Genomic DNA, 14,079 nt, shown 5'->3' with positions numbered 1-14,079 from the left:
GGATTTTGCCTGTGCTTAGCTCCATTCCATTTCTTTTTTTTTATCCTGAAAAACTCCCCAGTCCTTAGCAATTACAAACATACCCATAACATAATGCAGCCACCACTATGCTTGAAAATATGGAGAGTGGTACTCGGTAATGTGTTGTCTTGGATTTGCCCCAAATATACTGTAACACTTTGTAGTCAGGACAACAAGTTAGTTTCTTAGCCACATGTTTTGCAGTACTACTTTAGTGCCTTGTTGCAAACAGGATGCATGTTTTGGAATATTTGTATTCTGTGCCGGCTTCCTTCATTTCACTCTGCCAATTAGGGTAGTATTGTGGAGTCACTGCAATGTTGTTGATCCATCCTCAGTTTTCCACTATCACAGCCATTAACCTCTCTAGGGTACGTGAGACAGCAGAGTCCCACCTCTTCAACAGCCAGTGAAACTGCAGGGCGCAAAATTCAAAACAACAGAAATCCCATAATTAAAATTCTTCAAACATACATGTATTTTACACAATTTTAAAGATACACTTGTTGTAAATCCAGCCACAGTGTCCGATTTCAAAAAGGCTTTACGACGAAAGCAAACCAAACGATTAATTTAGGTGAGTGCCTATTCACAGAATAACACAGCCATTTTTCCAGCCAAAGAGAGGATTCACAAAAAGCAGAAATATAGATAAAATTAATCACTAACCTTTGATGATCTTCATCAGATGACACTCATAGGACTTCATGTTACACAATACATGTATGTATTGTTCAGTAAAGTTCATATTTTTATCCAAAATTCAGAGTTTACATTGGCGCCTTACGTTCAGAAGTCACAAAAGATCCTTTGATTTTGCAGAGCCACATCAATATTTATTTATTTTAATTTAATTTTAAATTTGACCCCCTTTTCCCCCCAATTTCGTAGTATCCAATTGTTAGTAGTTACTATCTTGTCTCATCGCTACAACTCCCGTACGGGCTCAGGAGAGACGAAGGTCGAAAGCCATGCGTCCTCCGAAACACAACCCAACCAAGCCACACTGCTTCTTAACACAGCGTGCATCCAACCCGGAAGCCAGCCGCACCAATGTGTCGGAGGAAACACCGTGCACCTGGCGACCTGGTTAGCGTGCACTGCGCCCGGCCCGCCACAGGAGTCGCTAGTGCATGATGAGACAAGGATATCCCTACCGGCCAAACCCTCCCTAACCCGGACGACGCTAGGCCAATTGTGCGTCGCCCCATGGACCTCCCGGTCGCAGCCGGCTGCGACAGAGCCTGGGCTCGAATCCAGAGTCTCTGGTGGCACAGCCCTAGACCACTGCGCCACCCGGGAGGCCCCCAGAGAGCCACATCAATTTCCAGGAATACTCATAATAAACATTGCTAAAAGATACAACTGTTATGCATGGAATTTTAGATGCACTTCTCCTTAATTCAAAAAAGCTTTACGAAAAAAGCAAACCATGCAATAATCTGAGTCGGCGCTCAGAGCCCAATCAAGACACAAATATAGCCGCCATATTATGCAGTCAACAGAAGTCAGAAGTAACATTATAAACATGAACTTACCTTTGATGATCTTCATCAGAATGCACTCCCAGGAATCCCAGTTCCACAATAAATGTTTGTTTTGTTCGATAATGTCCATCATTTATGTCCAAATTCCTCCTTGTTGTTCTAGCGTTCAGTACACTTTCCAAACTCACGACGTGCGGGCAGGTCCAGCGGAAAGTACGAACGAAAAGTTAAAAAAGTTATATTACAGTCCGTAAAAACATGACAAACGAAGTATTGAATCAATCTTTAGGATGTTTTTAACATAATTCTTCAATAATGTTCCAACCGGAGTATTCCTGTGTCTTCAGAATTGCAATGGAACAGAGCTCGCTCTCATGTGAACGCGCATGGTCAGAGCATGGTCACCTCATGGCAGACCTGACTCATTCCTCTCTGCTTCGGCCCCACTAAACAGTAGAGGCATCAGACAAGGTTCTAACCACTGTTGACATCTAGTGGAAGCCTTAGGAAGTGCAACATTACCAATATCCCACTGTATCTTCAATAGGAGCTGAGTTGAAAATCGACCAACCTCAGATTTCCCACTTCCTGGTTGGATTTTTTCTCAGGTTTTTGCCTGCCTGATGAGTTCTGTTATACTCACAGACATCATTCAAACAGTTTTAGAAAATTCATTGTGTTTTCTATCCACATCTACCAATAATATGCATATTCTAGCTTTTATGGCTTTGTAGCAGGCCGTTTACTCTGGGCATGCTTTTCATCCGGACGTGAAAATACTGCCCCCTACCCCAAAGAAGTTTTAAACACTGTAACTGTTTTAAAGTCACACACCATTGGCCTCATGGTGAAATCCCTGAGAGATTTCCTTCCTCTCTGGCAACTGAGTTAGGAAGGATGCCTGTATCTTTGTAATGACTGTGCGTATTGACACACCATCCAAAGTGTAATAAATAACTTCACCATGCTCAAAGGGATATTCAATGGCTGCTTTTTGAATTGTACTGTACCAAAGGGGTTGAATACTTATTGGCACAAGACATTTCAGCTTTTCATTTTTTATTAATTTGTAGAAATGTCTGAAAACAAAATTCCACTTCTACATTAAAACTTCTTCAGGGCAGGGGGCAGCATTTTCACTTTTGGATAAATAGCATGCCAAAATTCAACTGCCTGCTACTCATCCCCATAATATAAGATATGCATATTATTAGTAGATTTGGATAGAAAACACTCTGAAGTTTCTAAAACTGTTTGAATCATGTCTGTGAGAATAACAGAACTTATGTAGCAGGCAAAACCCCGAGGACAAACCATTCAGAACTTTTATTTTTTTGATGTCACTGTCTTTTCAATGAGGTTTCTTAGAGACACCAGATTTCTAAGGGACTTGCTTGCAGTTCCTACCGCTTCCACTGGATGTCACCAGTCCTTGGAAATCGGTTGAGGTTACTCCTTTGTGTAATGAAGAAGTAGGGCTATTGTAAATGAGGGTCAAATTAAGTAAATTGTTTGAGAGAGGCACGTTACGAAAAAAGTTGCGTCAGTTTGTTTTCTTTTTGTATTGAACACAGATCATCCCGTCTTCAAATTGATCGATTATTAACGTTTACAAATACCTAACGTTGTATTACAAAAGTAGTTTGAAATGTTTTGGTAAAGTTTACATGTAACTTTTGATATATTTTGTAGTGATGTTGCGAAAGTTGGAAGCTGTGTTTTTCTGGATGAAACGGTCCAAATAAATTGACATTTTGGATATATATCGACGGAATTAATCGAACAAAAGGACCATTTGTGATGTTTATGGGACATATTGGAGTGCCAACAAAAGAATTTCGTCAAAGGTAAGGCATGATTTATATTTTATTTCTGCGTTTTGTGTCGTGCCTGCAGTGTTGGAATATGCTACTCTCTTTGTTTACTGTTGTGCTATCATCAGATAATAGCATCTTATGCTTTCGCCGAAAAGCCTTTTTGAAATCTGACATGTTTGCTGGATTCACAACGAGTGTAGCTTTAATTTGGTATCTTACATGTGTGATTTAATGAAAGTTTGATTTTTATATCATTTTATTTGAATATGGCGCATTTTCCCTGGCTATTGGCCAGGTGGGACGATTGCGTCCCACCTGCCCCAGAGAAGTTTTAAAGGGTGTTGTGTATAGGCCAGTGACCCCAAAATATCTGAATTTAATACATTTTAAATTCAGGCTGTAACATAACAAAATGTGGGAAAAGTAAAGGGGTGTGAATGCTTTCTGAAGGCATTGTAATTTATGTCACCAGGTAGGCCTAAACTCCATCCCACCAAAACAGGCTGTAATTTCAGTGGTCTTTTCAAACAACTCTTACTCTAAAAGGGCATTATTATAATTTTCACAATTTCACAGTATTATTCTGACCTCATAGTATGGAATATACAGGTAACTGACAAAATAAAGGAAACACCAACATAAAGTTTCTTAATATGGTGTTGGCCAGAACAGCTTCAATGCACCTTGGCATACATTCTACAAGTGTCTGGAACTCTATTGGAGGGATGTGACACCATTCTTCCATGAGAAATTTAGTCATTTGGTGTTTTGTTGATGGTGGTGGAAAACGCTGTCTCAGGCATTGGTCCAGAATACCCATAAGTGTTCTATTTGGTTGAGATCTGGTGACTGTGTAATATATGGCGCTATACACCTTTAATGATGAGTTGCTCCACCTCAAGAATTCAATTTGGAGAAAAGCTCAGCACACGCATACTCAGGCTGACTGGCTCTCATTCAAGCAAATGAGAAATAACTGCACTCAGGCTATCCGGAACTCAGCCAAAGTTAGTTATTTTAAGGAGCAGTTCTCTCTAAGTGGGTCTAACTCCAAGAAGTTCTGGGAAATGATTAAAGACCTGGAGAATAAGCCCTTCTCCTCACAGCTGCCCATGTCCCTTAATGTTGATGATGTGGCTGTTAATGACTAGGAGCACATGTCTAAGCTCTTTAATCACCACTTCATTAAGTCAGGATTCCTATTCGACTCAGCCATGCCTCATTGCCCGTCCAACATTTCCTCATCTCCCACGCCTTCTAATGAGACTAGCCCCGATGCTCCTCCCTCTTTTCCCCCTGCCCCTTCTAATAAGTTTCTCCCTATAGACAGTCACTGAGTCTGAGGTGCTAAAGGAGCTCCTTACACTTTACCCCCAAAAAAACATCTGGGTCAGATGGTTGAGATCCTTTCTGCTTTAAAGTTGCAGCCCCTATCATCGCCAAGCCGATCTCTGACCTTTTTAACCTGTGTCTTCTCTCTGGGGAGCTTCCCATTGCTTGGAAGGCAGCCACGGTGCGTCCCGCCAATCTCTGACCTTTTTAATCTGTGTCTTCTCTCTGGGGAGCTTCCCATTGCTTGGAAGGCAGCCACGGTGCGTCCTTCATTTAAAGGGGGAGATCAAGCTGATCCTAACTGTTATAGGCCTATTTCGATTTTGCCTTGTTTATCAAAAGTATTGGAAAAACTTGTCAATAATCAACTGACTGGCTTCGTTGATGTCTATTCAATCAATCAAGTTTATTTATTTTATTTTATTTTAGTTGATGTCTATTGTATGCAATCTGGTTTCTGCTCAGGTTATGGATGTGTCACTGCGACCTTAAAGGTCCTAAATGATGTCACAATTGCCCTTGATTCAAAGCAATGTTGTGCTGCTATTTTTATTGACATGGCCAAAGCTTTTGATACGGTAGACCATACCATTCTTGTGGGTCGGCTAAGGAGTATTGGTGTCTCTGAAGGGTCTTTGGCCTGGTTTGCTAACTACCTCTCTCAAAGAGTGCAGTGTATGAAGTGCAGTGTGCCTGTCACAAGGGAGTACCCCAACGCTCGATCCTAGGCCCCACGCTCTTCTCAATTTACATCAACAACAGCTCAGGCAGTAGGAAGCTCTTTCATCCATGTATATGTAGATGATACTGTCTTATACTCAGCTGGCCCCTCCCTGGATTTTGTGTTAAACGCTCTACAACAAAGCTTTCTTGGTGTCCAACCAGCTTTCTCTACCCTTAACCTTGTTCTGAACACCTCCAAAACAAAGGTAATGTGGTTCGGTAAGAAGAATACCCCTCTCCCAACCGGTGTGACTACTACCTCTGAGGGTTTAGAGCTAGAGCTACTACTGCATTACTCCTCTGTAAACTGGTCATCTCTGTATATCCGTCTCAAGACCCACAAGTTGATGCCTATTTATAAAAACCCTCTTAGGCTTCACTCCCCCCTAGCTGAGATACCTACTGCAGCCCTTATCCTCCGCATACAACGCCCGTTCTGCCAGTCACATTCTGTTAAAGGTCCCCAAAGCACACACATCCCTGAGTCGCTCCTCTTTTCAGTTCGCTGCAGCTAGCGACTGGAATGAGCTGCAAAAAACGTCTCTTCATTCAAAGACTCAATCATGGACATTCTTACTGACAGTTGTGGCTGCTTTGCATGACGTATTGTTGTCTTTACCTTCTTGCCTTTGTGCTGTTGTCTGTGCCCAATAATGTTTGTTACATGTTTTGTGCTGCTACCATGTTGTGCTGCTGCCATGTTGTTGCTACCACGTTGTTGTCATGTGTTACTGCCATGCTATGTTGTTGTCTTAGGTCTCTCTTTATGTAGTGTTGTGGTGTCTCTCTTGCAGTGATGTGTGTTTTGTCCTATATTTTTTTTTTTTTAATCCCAGCCCCTGTCCCCGCAGGAGGCCTTTTGCATTTTGGTAGACAGTCATTGTAAATAACAATTTGTTCTTAACTAACTTGCATAGTTAAATAAAAGTTAAAAAAAATAATGATAGGCCATAACTCTCTTATGTTTAACAGCCAATCAGTATCACTCTTGAGGTTGAAGGTCAAGGGGATATGTAAATGAGCTGTCTTGCAGTTTGATGTGTGCCTGCATGCACAGAGTTAGTTCTTACCATGCTTCAGGTATAAAGGTAAAAGTTATAGTACTTCAGTCTCCATTGTCAATGTAATTATATCGTGCCATCTAGAGCACGATGTGGTGTCAGAAGTGGCAGAAGATTAAACTGCATGAGTGAGAATGATGACTTCACCAGCAGACTACTAAAATGAGTGGCTAGTTAGCAGGCTAACGCTAACGTGAGTGAAACAACATAACGTTACTTTGATATTGTTAGCTATCAAGTTTGAGATTAGTAGCAATGCAGTCAATTACACCACCATATCCGTTGTTGTTGACTGGAAACCTCGCAGAAAACTGGCAGAAATGGGAACAAATACTGAACTTGTACTACTTAGCCAGTGGTCTAACTGACAAGCCAGAGGCTAGGACAATAGCAGTTTTGCTACACTGCATCGGCGAAGACGCGCTGGAGATATACTATAAGATGGAGATCACATATGCTGACCCGGAAAACAAGAAACTGGCCCAGGTGATGAAAGCGTTTGAAAACTACTCCACCCAGGAATACTGTGTTCCAGAGACATCCGTTTTGGACACAAGTTCAATGAACAGGCAGGTATTGACAAGTGTATAACCAAACTGAGACTGAGTGCTGTGAGTTCAGACACTGAGGATCTAAATGCTAAGGGACAAAATTGTGTTTCGTGTCACAGATAGTGGACTAAGAGAGAAGCTACTCTCCATTTCAGATTTAACCCAAGCTAAGGCCATAGATGTTTGCCGTGCAAAAGAAGTTACATCAGCTCGGGCTAAAGCTATGTCAGCTAGCAGTAGCACAGAACAGTTTGCGCCGTGCTATGGAAAAAAGGGGCGCCATCTTAAGCAATCACGAGCACAGTCAGAACAAAGGCAGGCCGCGCACTTCACCAGCGAGCAGCAGACAAAGACTTGAGTGTAAAAAAAAATATGTCAAGAGAAATTACTTAGCAGCAGTGTGTACATCAGGGACAGAAGTTGCTCCTGTTATAACCGAGGTCAAGGAACTAGACATGTTGTTCATAGGTGCAGTGACAAGCATGCAAAAAAGATGCTGGCTGGCACACAAACTTCCGTATAGGTGGACAGGCGGTCAACTTTAAGTTAGACACGGGAGCTAAAGCCAATGTGCTTCCACAAGCAATAGGAGACAAATTGCCCAAGCAATTCAAAGTGAAAGAGGCTGAGACTGTACTCATAGCCTATGGAGGCACCCGCATAGCAAGTGCACAAACAAGCCCATCTACAGTTCTGTGTTACAGATGCATCTGACACACCACTACGAGGCAGAGAGACCTGAGTGCATCTGACACACCACTACGAGGCAGGGAGGCCTGAGTGCATCTGACACACCATTACGAGGCAGAGAGGCCTGAGTGCATCTGACACACCACCACTAGGCAGGGAGGCCTGTGTGCATCTGACACACCACCACTAGGCAGGGAGGCCTGAGTGCATCTGACACACCACCACTATGCAGAGAGGCCTGTGTGCATCTGACACACCACCACTAGGCAGAGAGACCTGAGTGCATCTGACACACCACTACAAGGCAGAGAGGCCTGAGTGCATCTGACACACCACCACTAGGCAGGGAGGCCTGAGTGCATCTGACACACCATTACGAGGCAGAGAGGCCTGAGTGCATCTGACACACCACCACTAGGCAGGGAGGCCTGAGTGCATCTGACACACCACTACTGGGCAGAGAGGCCTGTGTGCATCTGACACACCACCACTAGGCAGAGAGACCTGAGTGCTTCTGACACACCGCTACCGCCATGCTCCAAGGAAGAGCTACTCAAGCGCTATGCATCTGGGTTTAAAGGACTCAGTGAGTTTCCAGGCCAGCACCACATCTACATTGATCCAAAAGTCCCTCCTGTTCAATCCCATATGCTGTGTTCGACAGGCTGAAAGAGACATTGGACATTCAAGAGCAGAGGGGTGTGGTCAGCAAAGTAACAAAACCATCAGCGTGGGCGAACAGCCTGGTCATAACACAAAATAAAAATGTTTCAGTGTGTGTTTGGATCCTAAGGACCTGAACAAGGCCATACAGGGCCAACACTTCTCCGTTCCCACCTCAGAGGATGTGCAATGCCAACTAGCAGGCAAGAAGAGCTTCACTATCCAAGATGAGAAGGAGGCGTATTGGCAAGAATCAGATCTTTGGACATTCAATACCCCATAGGGGAGGTGCCGGTTTAATCCCTTACCTTTTGGCGTAAAAAGTGACAGCGAAGGTATTTCAGCAGATTAACTCGGAGAGTTTTGGTGACATCGGTGGTGTCTGTGTAATTGCAGATGACCTGACAATTGCAGCAGCCACCGAAGAAGAGCATGACCGCATTCTACAGCAGGTGATGGACAGAGCCATCCGTCTGAATGTGAGGTTCAACGCTGACAAGATGCATTACAGGGTGAGTGAAGGGAAGTACATGGGGCCCGTCATCAAGGCGACAGCAGTCACACAGATGCCCCCACCAGAAGACAGAAAAGGTCGACGGAGATTACTGGGTATGACACACGTTTCCTAACCCAGTATATCCGAGATGAAGCCACGCTCACTGCACCACTCAGAATGTTCCTCAGGAAGGACATGACATGGCATGGCAGTGGCACCCAGAACAACAAGCAGCACTGGAGAGACTGAAGAAAGCCGTCTCCACGACGCCGCTGCTGAAACTCTTCAATCCACAGGAAGAGATTGAAATACATGCTGATGCATCCAGAGAGGGACTTGGAGCTGTTCTGATTCAAGGTTAACAGCCTATAGACTTTGCATCCAGAGCTCTGTCTGGGGCAGAACAAAATGATGCCCAGATAGGAAAAGAACTCCTGGTAATCTTGTTTGCACTGAAGACGTTTCACCAGTGTGTCTATGGTGTCTGACCACAAACCACTTGAGGCTATAATCACCAAGCCTATTGGAAAGGCGCCTGCCAAACTTTTCTTCGAAGGATGCTGCTTCAAATACAGAAATTCGACATTCACATCGTCTACACCCCAGGTTAAGACATGTTAACTGCAGACACGCTATCCAGGGCTGTACACCAGACTGCTACACATGAAGAGTGCGACCTCAGTGACGAGAAAGTCATTTAGGCAGTCTCCACACATCAGCCACTGGAGGGTGCTGTTATGCAGCAGCTGAGAGCAGTCACAGATGCAGACAGTGAGATGCGGCTGCTGAGGAACCTACACAGAGATGGATGGCCAGACAAGAAGAAAAGTGCACCACTGAAAGCGCAAACCTACTGGCACATCAGAGACTCTCTTTACATTGAAGATGGACTACTCCCGGTAAACAAACGTATTATCATTCTCAAAGACTTTTAGAGCTGAGGTACTTAAAAGGCTCCACATTGCACATCAGGGCATTCAACGCTCCTTAGCACATGCCAGAGCTCGCATTTATTGGCCAGGCCTCGCTGATGATGTCTGAATGATGGTCGAATCGTGCCCTTCCTGTCAAGAAAAACCGCCCAGCAACCAAAAGGAACCACTCCTACCACACACAGTGCCTGACACTCCATGGCAAAAAATCGCCGCTGATATGTTTACGTTCCAAGGACGCTCACTGCTTCTGATAGTGGACTACTACTCCAAATAACCAGAGGTGCTGTCGGACAAGACATCAGGTACTGTCGTAGCAAAGTTCAAAGCTGTGTTTGCTAGACATGGTTGTGCAGCTGAACTGATTGCAGATCATGTACCCTTTACAAGTGCTGAGATAGCTCAGTTTGCAAAAGAGTGGGGTTTCAAAATCACTCATTCTAGTCCAGGGTTTTCCCCAGTCAAACGGAATGGCTGAGAGGACCATTCAGTCAGTGAAAAACATGCTAAAGTCGGCATCATAGACAGGTGTCGACCCTCTCGCAGCTCTCCCGAACATGAGAAACACACCTGTCCCGGGGTCTGCAGTACTCCGCTGCTCAGTTACTCATGGGACTTGTCCTACGCTCCAACCTACCTAGAAGTCAAGCCGCCCTTCAGCCAGTGACTCCCAAAAATGTCCAGCATGGCTTGAAACGCAGACAGCTGCAGCAGAAGACCAGCTACGACAAAACGGCGTCACCGCTTCCTTTGTTTCGGGGAGGGAGAAAGAGTATGCATGGAGACGGCAAAAGGATGGCAGCCAGCAACAGTGGTGAGAATCAGAGATGAACCGAGATCATGTGATATCATCACACCCGAAGGAGGTCGCTACCGCAGAAACAGAAAGCATCTCAGACCTGGCAGAACAGCCAGGTACAGGGATAATGAAGAAGTCACAATCACTGACTCTGATTCAGACCAGGAGGTCGAACAAAGAGACACAAAGGAACACAGACAGAACATGACAAATGACAGAGCACCAGAAGCCTCGGTCATAGAGACTCACACCAGTCGGTGCACCGGAACCCTCTGTCATAGAGACTCACACCAGTCAGTGCACCAGAGCAGCCAGGTGTACTAAACTACCAGTGAGGCTACAGGACTATGTGCTTGAGTGAGTCAGATGTAAAACCTGGCATTGTAAGTGGAACTAGACCACCATCTACCATTGACTCGACAGCAGTATTAAAAGGACTATATTCTTGTTTAAAAAAAAGTATTGTTAAAAGGTTATGTAAGCTCTAACTAAGAGGGGGGATGTAATATATGGAGTTATACACCTTTTAATGATAGTCCATAACTCTCTTGTGTTTAACAGCCAATCAGTATCACTCTTGAGGTTGACGGTCAAGGGGATATGTAAATGAGCTGTCTTGCAGTTTGATGTGTGCCTGCATGCACAGAGTTAGTTCTTACCATGCTTCAGATATAAAGGTAAAAGTTATAGTACTTCAGTCTCCATTGTCAATTGAATTATACCGTGCCATCTAGAGCACGACAGACTGAGACGGCCATGGCATATGGTTTACATCGTTTTCATGCTTATCAAACCATTCAGTGACCACTCGTGCCCTGTGTATGGGGGCATTGTTGTCCTACGGGGGCAGAGCCATGGTAGCCAAAATAATGTCCTGCCCAGTATTTTTATACATGACCCTAAGTATGATGGGATGTCAATTGCTTAATTAAATCATGAACCGCACCTGGGTGGAAGCACCTACTTTCAATATACTTTGTATCTCTCATTTACTCAAGTGTTTCCATTATTTTGTATATAAAACACACTGGAAATCATGTTTTTGACTGCACTCTGCCTATAAGATGGATAGGTTAGACAACCACATATCACAGTCAAATATACAGGATACGAACATTCCATTCCAGCTAAACAATGAATATATAGCGTTCTCAAATCTATGAATAAAACATCTGAAAACAGTCATATTTACACACAAATGAAGGTACCCATCAGCAATCATTTCTGATGGAAAAACACAAATGTGAAAAATTGGTAGATATTGTGCTTTGGAAATAAACTCTTTAAATATTAATTTAGTTTGGTTTATGGAATCAAGTTCATCATAAAAAAAAATACATTGTTTCATTTTCCCTGCATCCACAGAACAAATCACGACTGTCGAGGGCCCTCCCACATCAGTAGTCCCTCCCCCTCCTCCACAATTACCTGGTTCAACAGTGGCCACAGCACAAGCCTCTCCCCATCCTCCTCCCCCTACATGCTCGACTGCACCACCTCCTCCGCCCCCACCTCCTCCAGGGGGTGGTATGCCCCCACCACCTCCGGGCGGTGGAATGCCCCCACCATTTGGGGGTATGCCTGATGGACACACTGGTAAGCTAACACTATAGGTCTATATAGTTCTGTCAGTCGTGTTTCTAATGACAAAACTTTCAGTTAATTGGATCCCACTAAACAAGGACTGGCCGTTAGAAATGGTTTTACACAATGAAAAAAATGATGTGTTCTTCTTCTGGACAGGTAACAGAAACAAGAAGCCCATTCAGACTAAGTACCGTATGCCTTCACTGAACTGGCAGGCCCTTAAACCCAACCAGGTGTCTGGAACCGTCTTCAATGATCTGGATGATGAGCTCGTGTTGGGGGTGAGACCACAGTAGTCTACTAGCTATCTGCTTACAAATCTGTATTCTTGTCCATCTCAACCTGTCCTCGTCTGTATGTGACTGCTGATTCTCTTTCTTCTCCTTCCAGTCTTTCCATCCCTCTTTCTCAGCCGCTCTCTCGTTTCTCTTTCTTCTGTCATCCTGAAATCCTTTGTATTTCTCCCTCTATCGGATTTGTCTCCCGTCATTTGACAACATTTCCTGCTGAATCAACGACTTGTTCAACTGTAAATCGCACAGTTTGGACATTACCAACAGCTCCTGCATTAGTCATCCACCTCTCCACTCCATGTCCTAGGAGCTAAACATGGATGCCTTTGAGGAGCAGTTTAAGACCAAGGCCCAGACTGACCAGGCTGACGTGGGGACCCTGAGAGCGAAGGTGGCCCAGAAGACCCCCAGCAAAGTGTCCCTACTGGAGCCCAACAGAGCCAAGAACCTGGCCATCACCCTGCGCAAGGGAGGCATGGCCGCCTCAGACATCTGTACTTCCATAGAGACGTATGTGTCTGTTATCAAGTTGTTATAAGAAAATTATACCACATGTAAATTGTGCGTAAGACTAGAAGTAGTACTACTATATATAGTTGAATGCATTGACTGTAAGTCGCTCTGGATAAGAGCGGTTGGATGACAGACATGTTAAATGTATACCTTTTTGTAGTGTGACTATGCACAGCCAGAGAGAGGAATGTATAGTTAGCTATGGTTTTACTAAGCATGTGATAGTAACTGATAAACTTATAACCAATGTGAAATGTGTGAAGGATCACTGCACTCATAACTCACTTCTATTGTCAGTTTACAATAATCGAAGTGTATGAACAGCGTAGTAGTTGTACACGTAGTATTAAGTAGTAGTTGTACATAACCCTTGCTCTCTCCACAGGTATAACCAGGAAGCTCTGAGCCTGGACTTCCTGGAGCTACTGGAGCGTTTCATCCCCTCAGAGTACGAAGTCAAGCTCATCCAGAACTACGAGCGAGACGGGAGGCCCCTGGACGAGCTCCCCGAGGAGGACCGCTTTATGGTACGCTTTGGCAAGATACCCCGCCTGCCCCAGCGCATCAGTACGCTCACCTTCATGGGCAACTTCCCAGAGAGCATCCAGCTCATCCAGCCGGTCAGTAGAAATACTGTAAACAATGTTATTTCAAGATTGTTTCAATGTTTTATCATCTAGTCAGACGCGCAAAGCTTCCCCAAAATACCAGAAATCCACCGTAATATGTTCCCATCTCTCCAACAGCAACTCAATGCAATCATCGCTGCCTCAATGTCAATCAAGTCCTCTAGCAAGCTGAAGAAGATCCTTGAGGTACTGTTAGGGGACTGCTCTTTTGATATGCTGCATGGATGGTGTGCGGCTATGTTGTTTCGTTTTGTATGATGACACGACATCGGTGTCTAACTTTGGTGCGCCTCTTCTGTTCCTAAGATCATCCTAGCCTTTGGAAACTACATGAACAGCAGTAAGAGAGGAGCAGCCTACGGGTTCCGCCTGCAGAGTCTCGACTTGGTGAGGAAAGACTTCAAACATAAAGCATACTATATTTATCAACCAAATGTTCGAGGCTCATTTTGTGTTCCTTTTCTTACGATGAGACACATCGGTTT

General features: G+C 44.3%; 1 protein-coding gene across 1 annotated transcript in view; it reads left to right on the top strand.

Annotated features, from left to right (window-relative positions):
- The window catches only part of LOC139580997 (formin-like protein 1), a 67,032-nt gene that overhangs the window by 47,256 nt on the left and 5,697 nt on the right, over nucleotides 1-14,079 (top strand). The window contains exons 15-20 of the mRNA XM_071410279.1: nucleotides 11,938-12,168; nucleotides 12,316-12,440; nucleotides 12,760-12,962; nucleotides 13,351-13,585; nucleotides 13,712-13,780; nucleotides 13,901-13,981. Coding sequence (XP_071266380.1) covers nucleotides 11,938-12,168; nucleotides 12,316-12,440; nucleotides 12,760-12,962; nucleotides 13,351-13,585; nucleotides 13,712-13,780; nucleotides 13,901-13,981 — 944 coding nt within the window. The remainder of the gene's footprint in view (nucleotides 1-11,937; nucleotides 12,169-12,315; nucleotides 12,441-12,759; nucleotides 12,963-13,350; nucleotides 13,586-13,711; nucleotides 13,781-13,900; nucleotides 13,982-14,079) is intronic.

Source organism: Salvelinus alpinus, chromosome 7 (assembly GCF_045679555.1).
Source record: "Salvelinus alpinus chromosome 7, SLU_Salpinus.1, whole genome shotgun sequence".
Classification (NCBI taxonomy): domain Eukaryota; kingdom Metazoa; phylum Chordata; class Actinopteri; order Salmoniformes; family Salmonidae; genus Salvelinus; species Salvelinus alpinus.
Note: the sequence above shows the minus strand (reverse complement) of the source record. Positions and strands in the feature narration are given on the sequence as shown.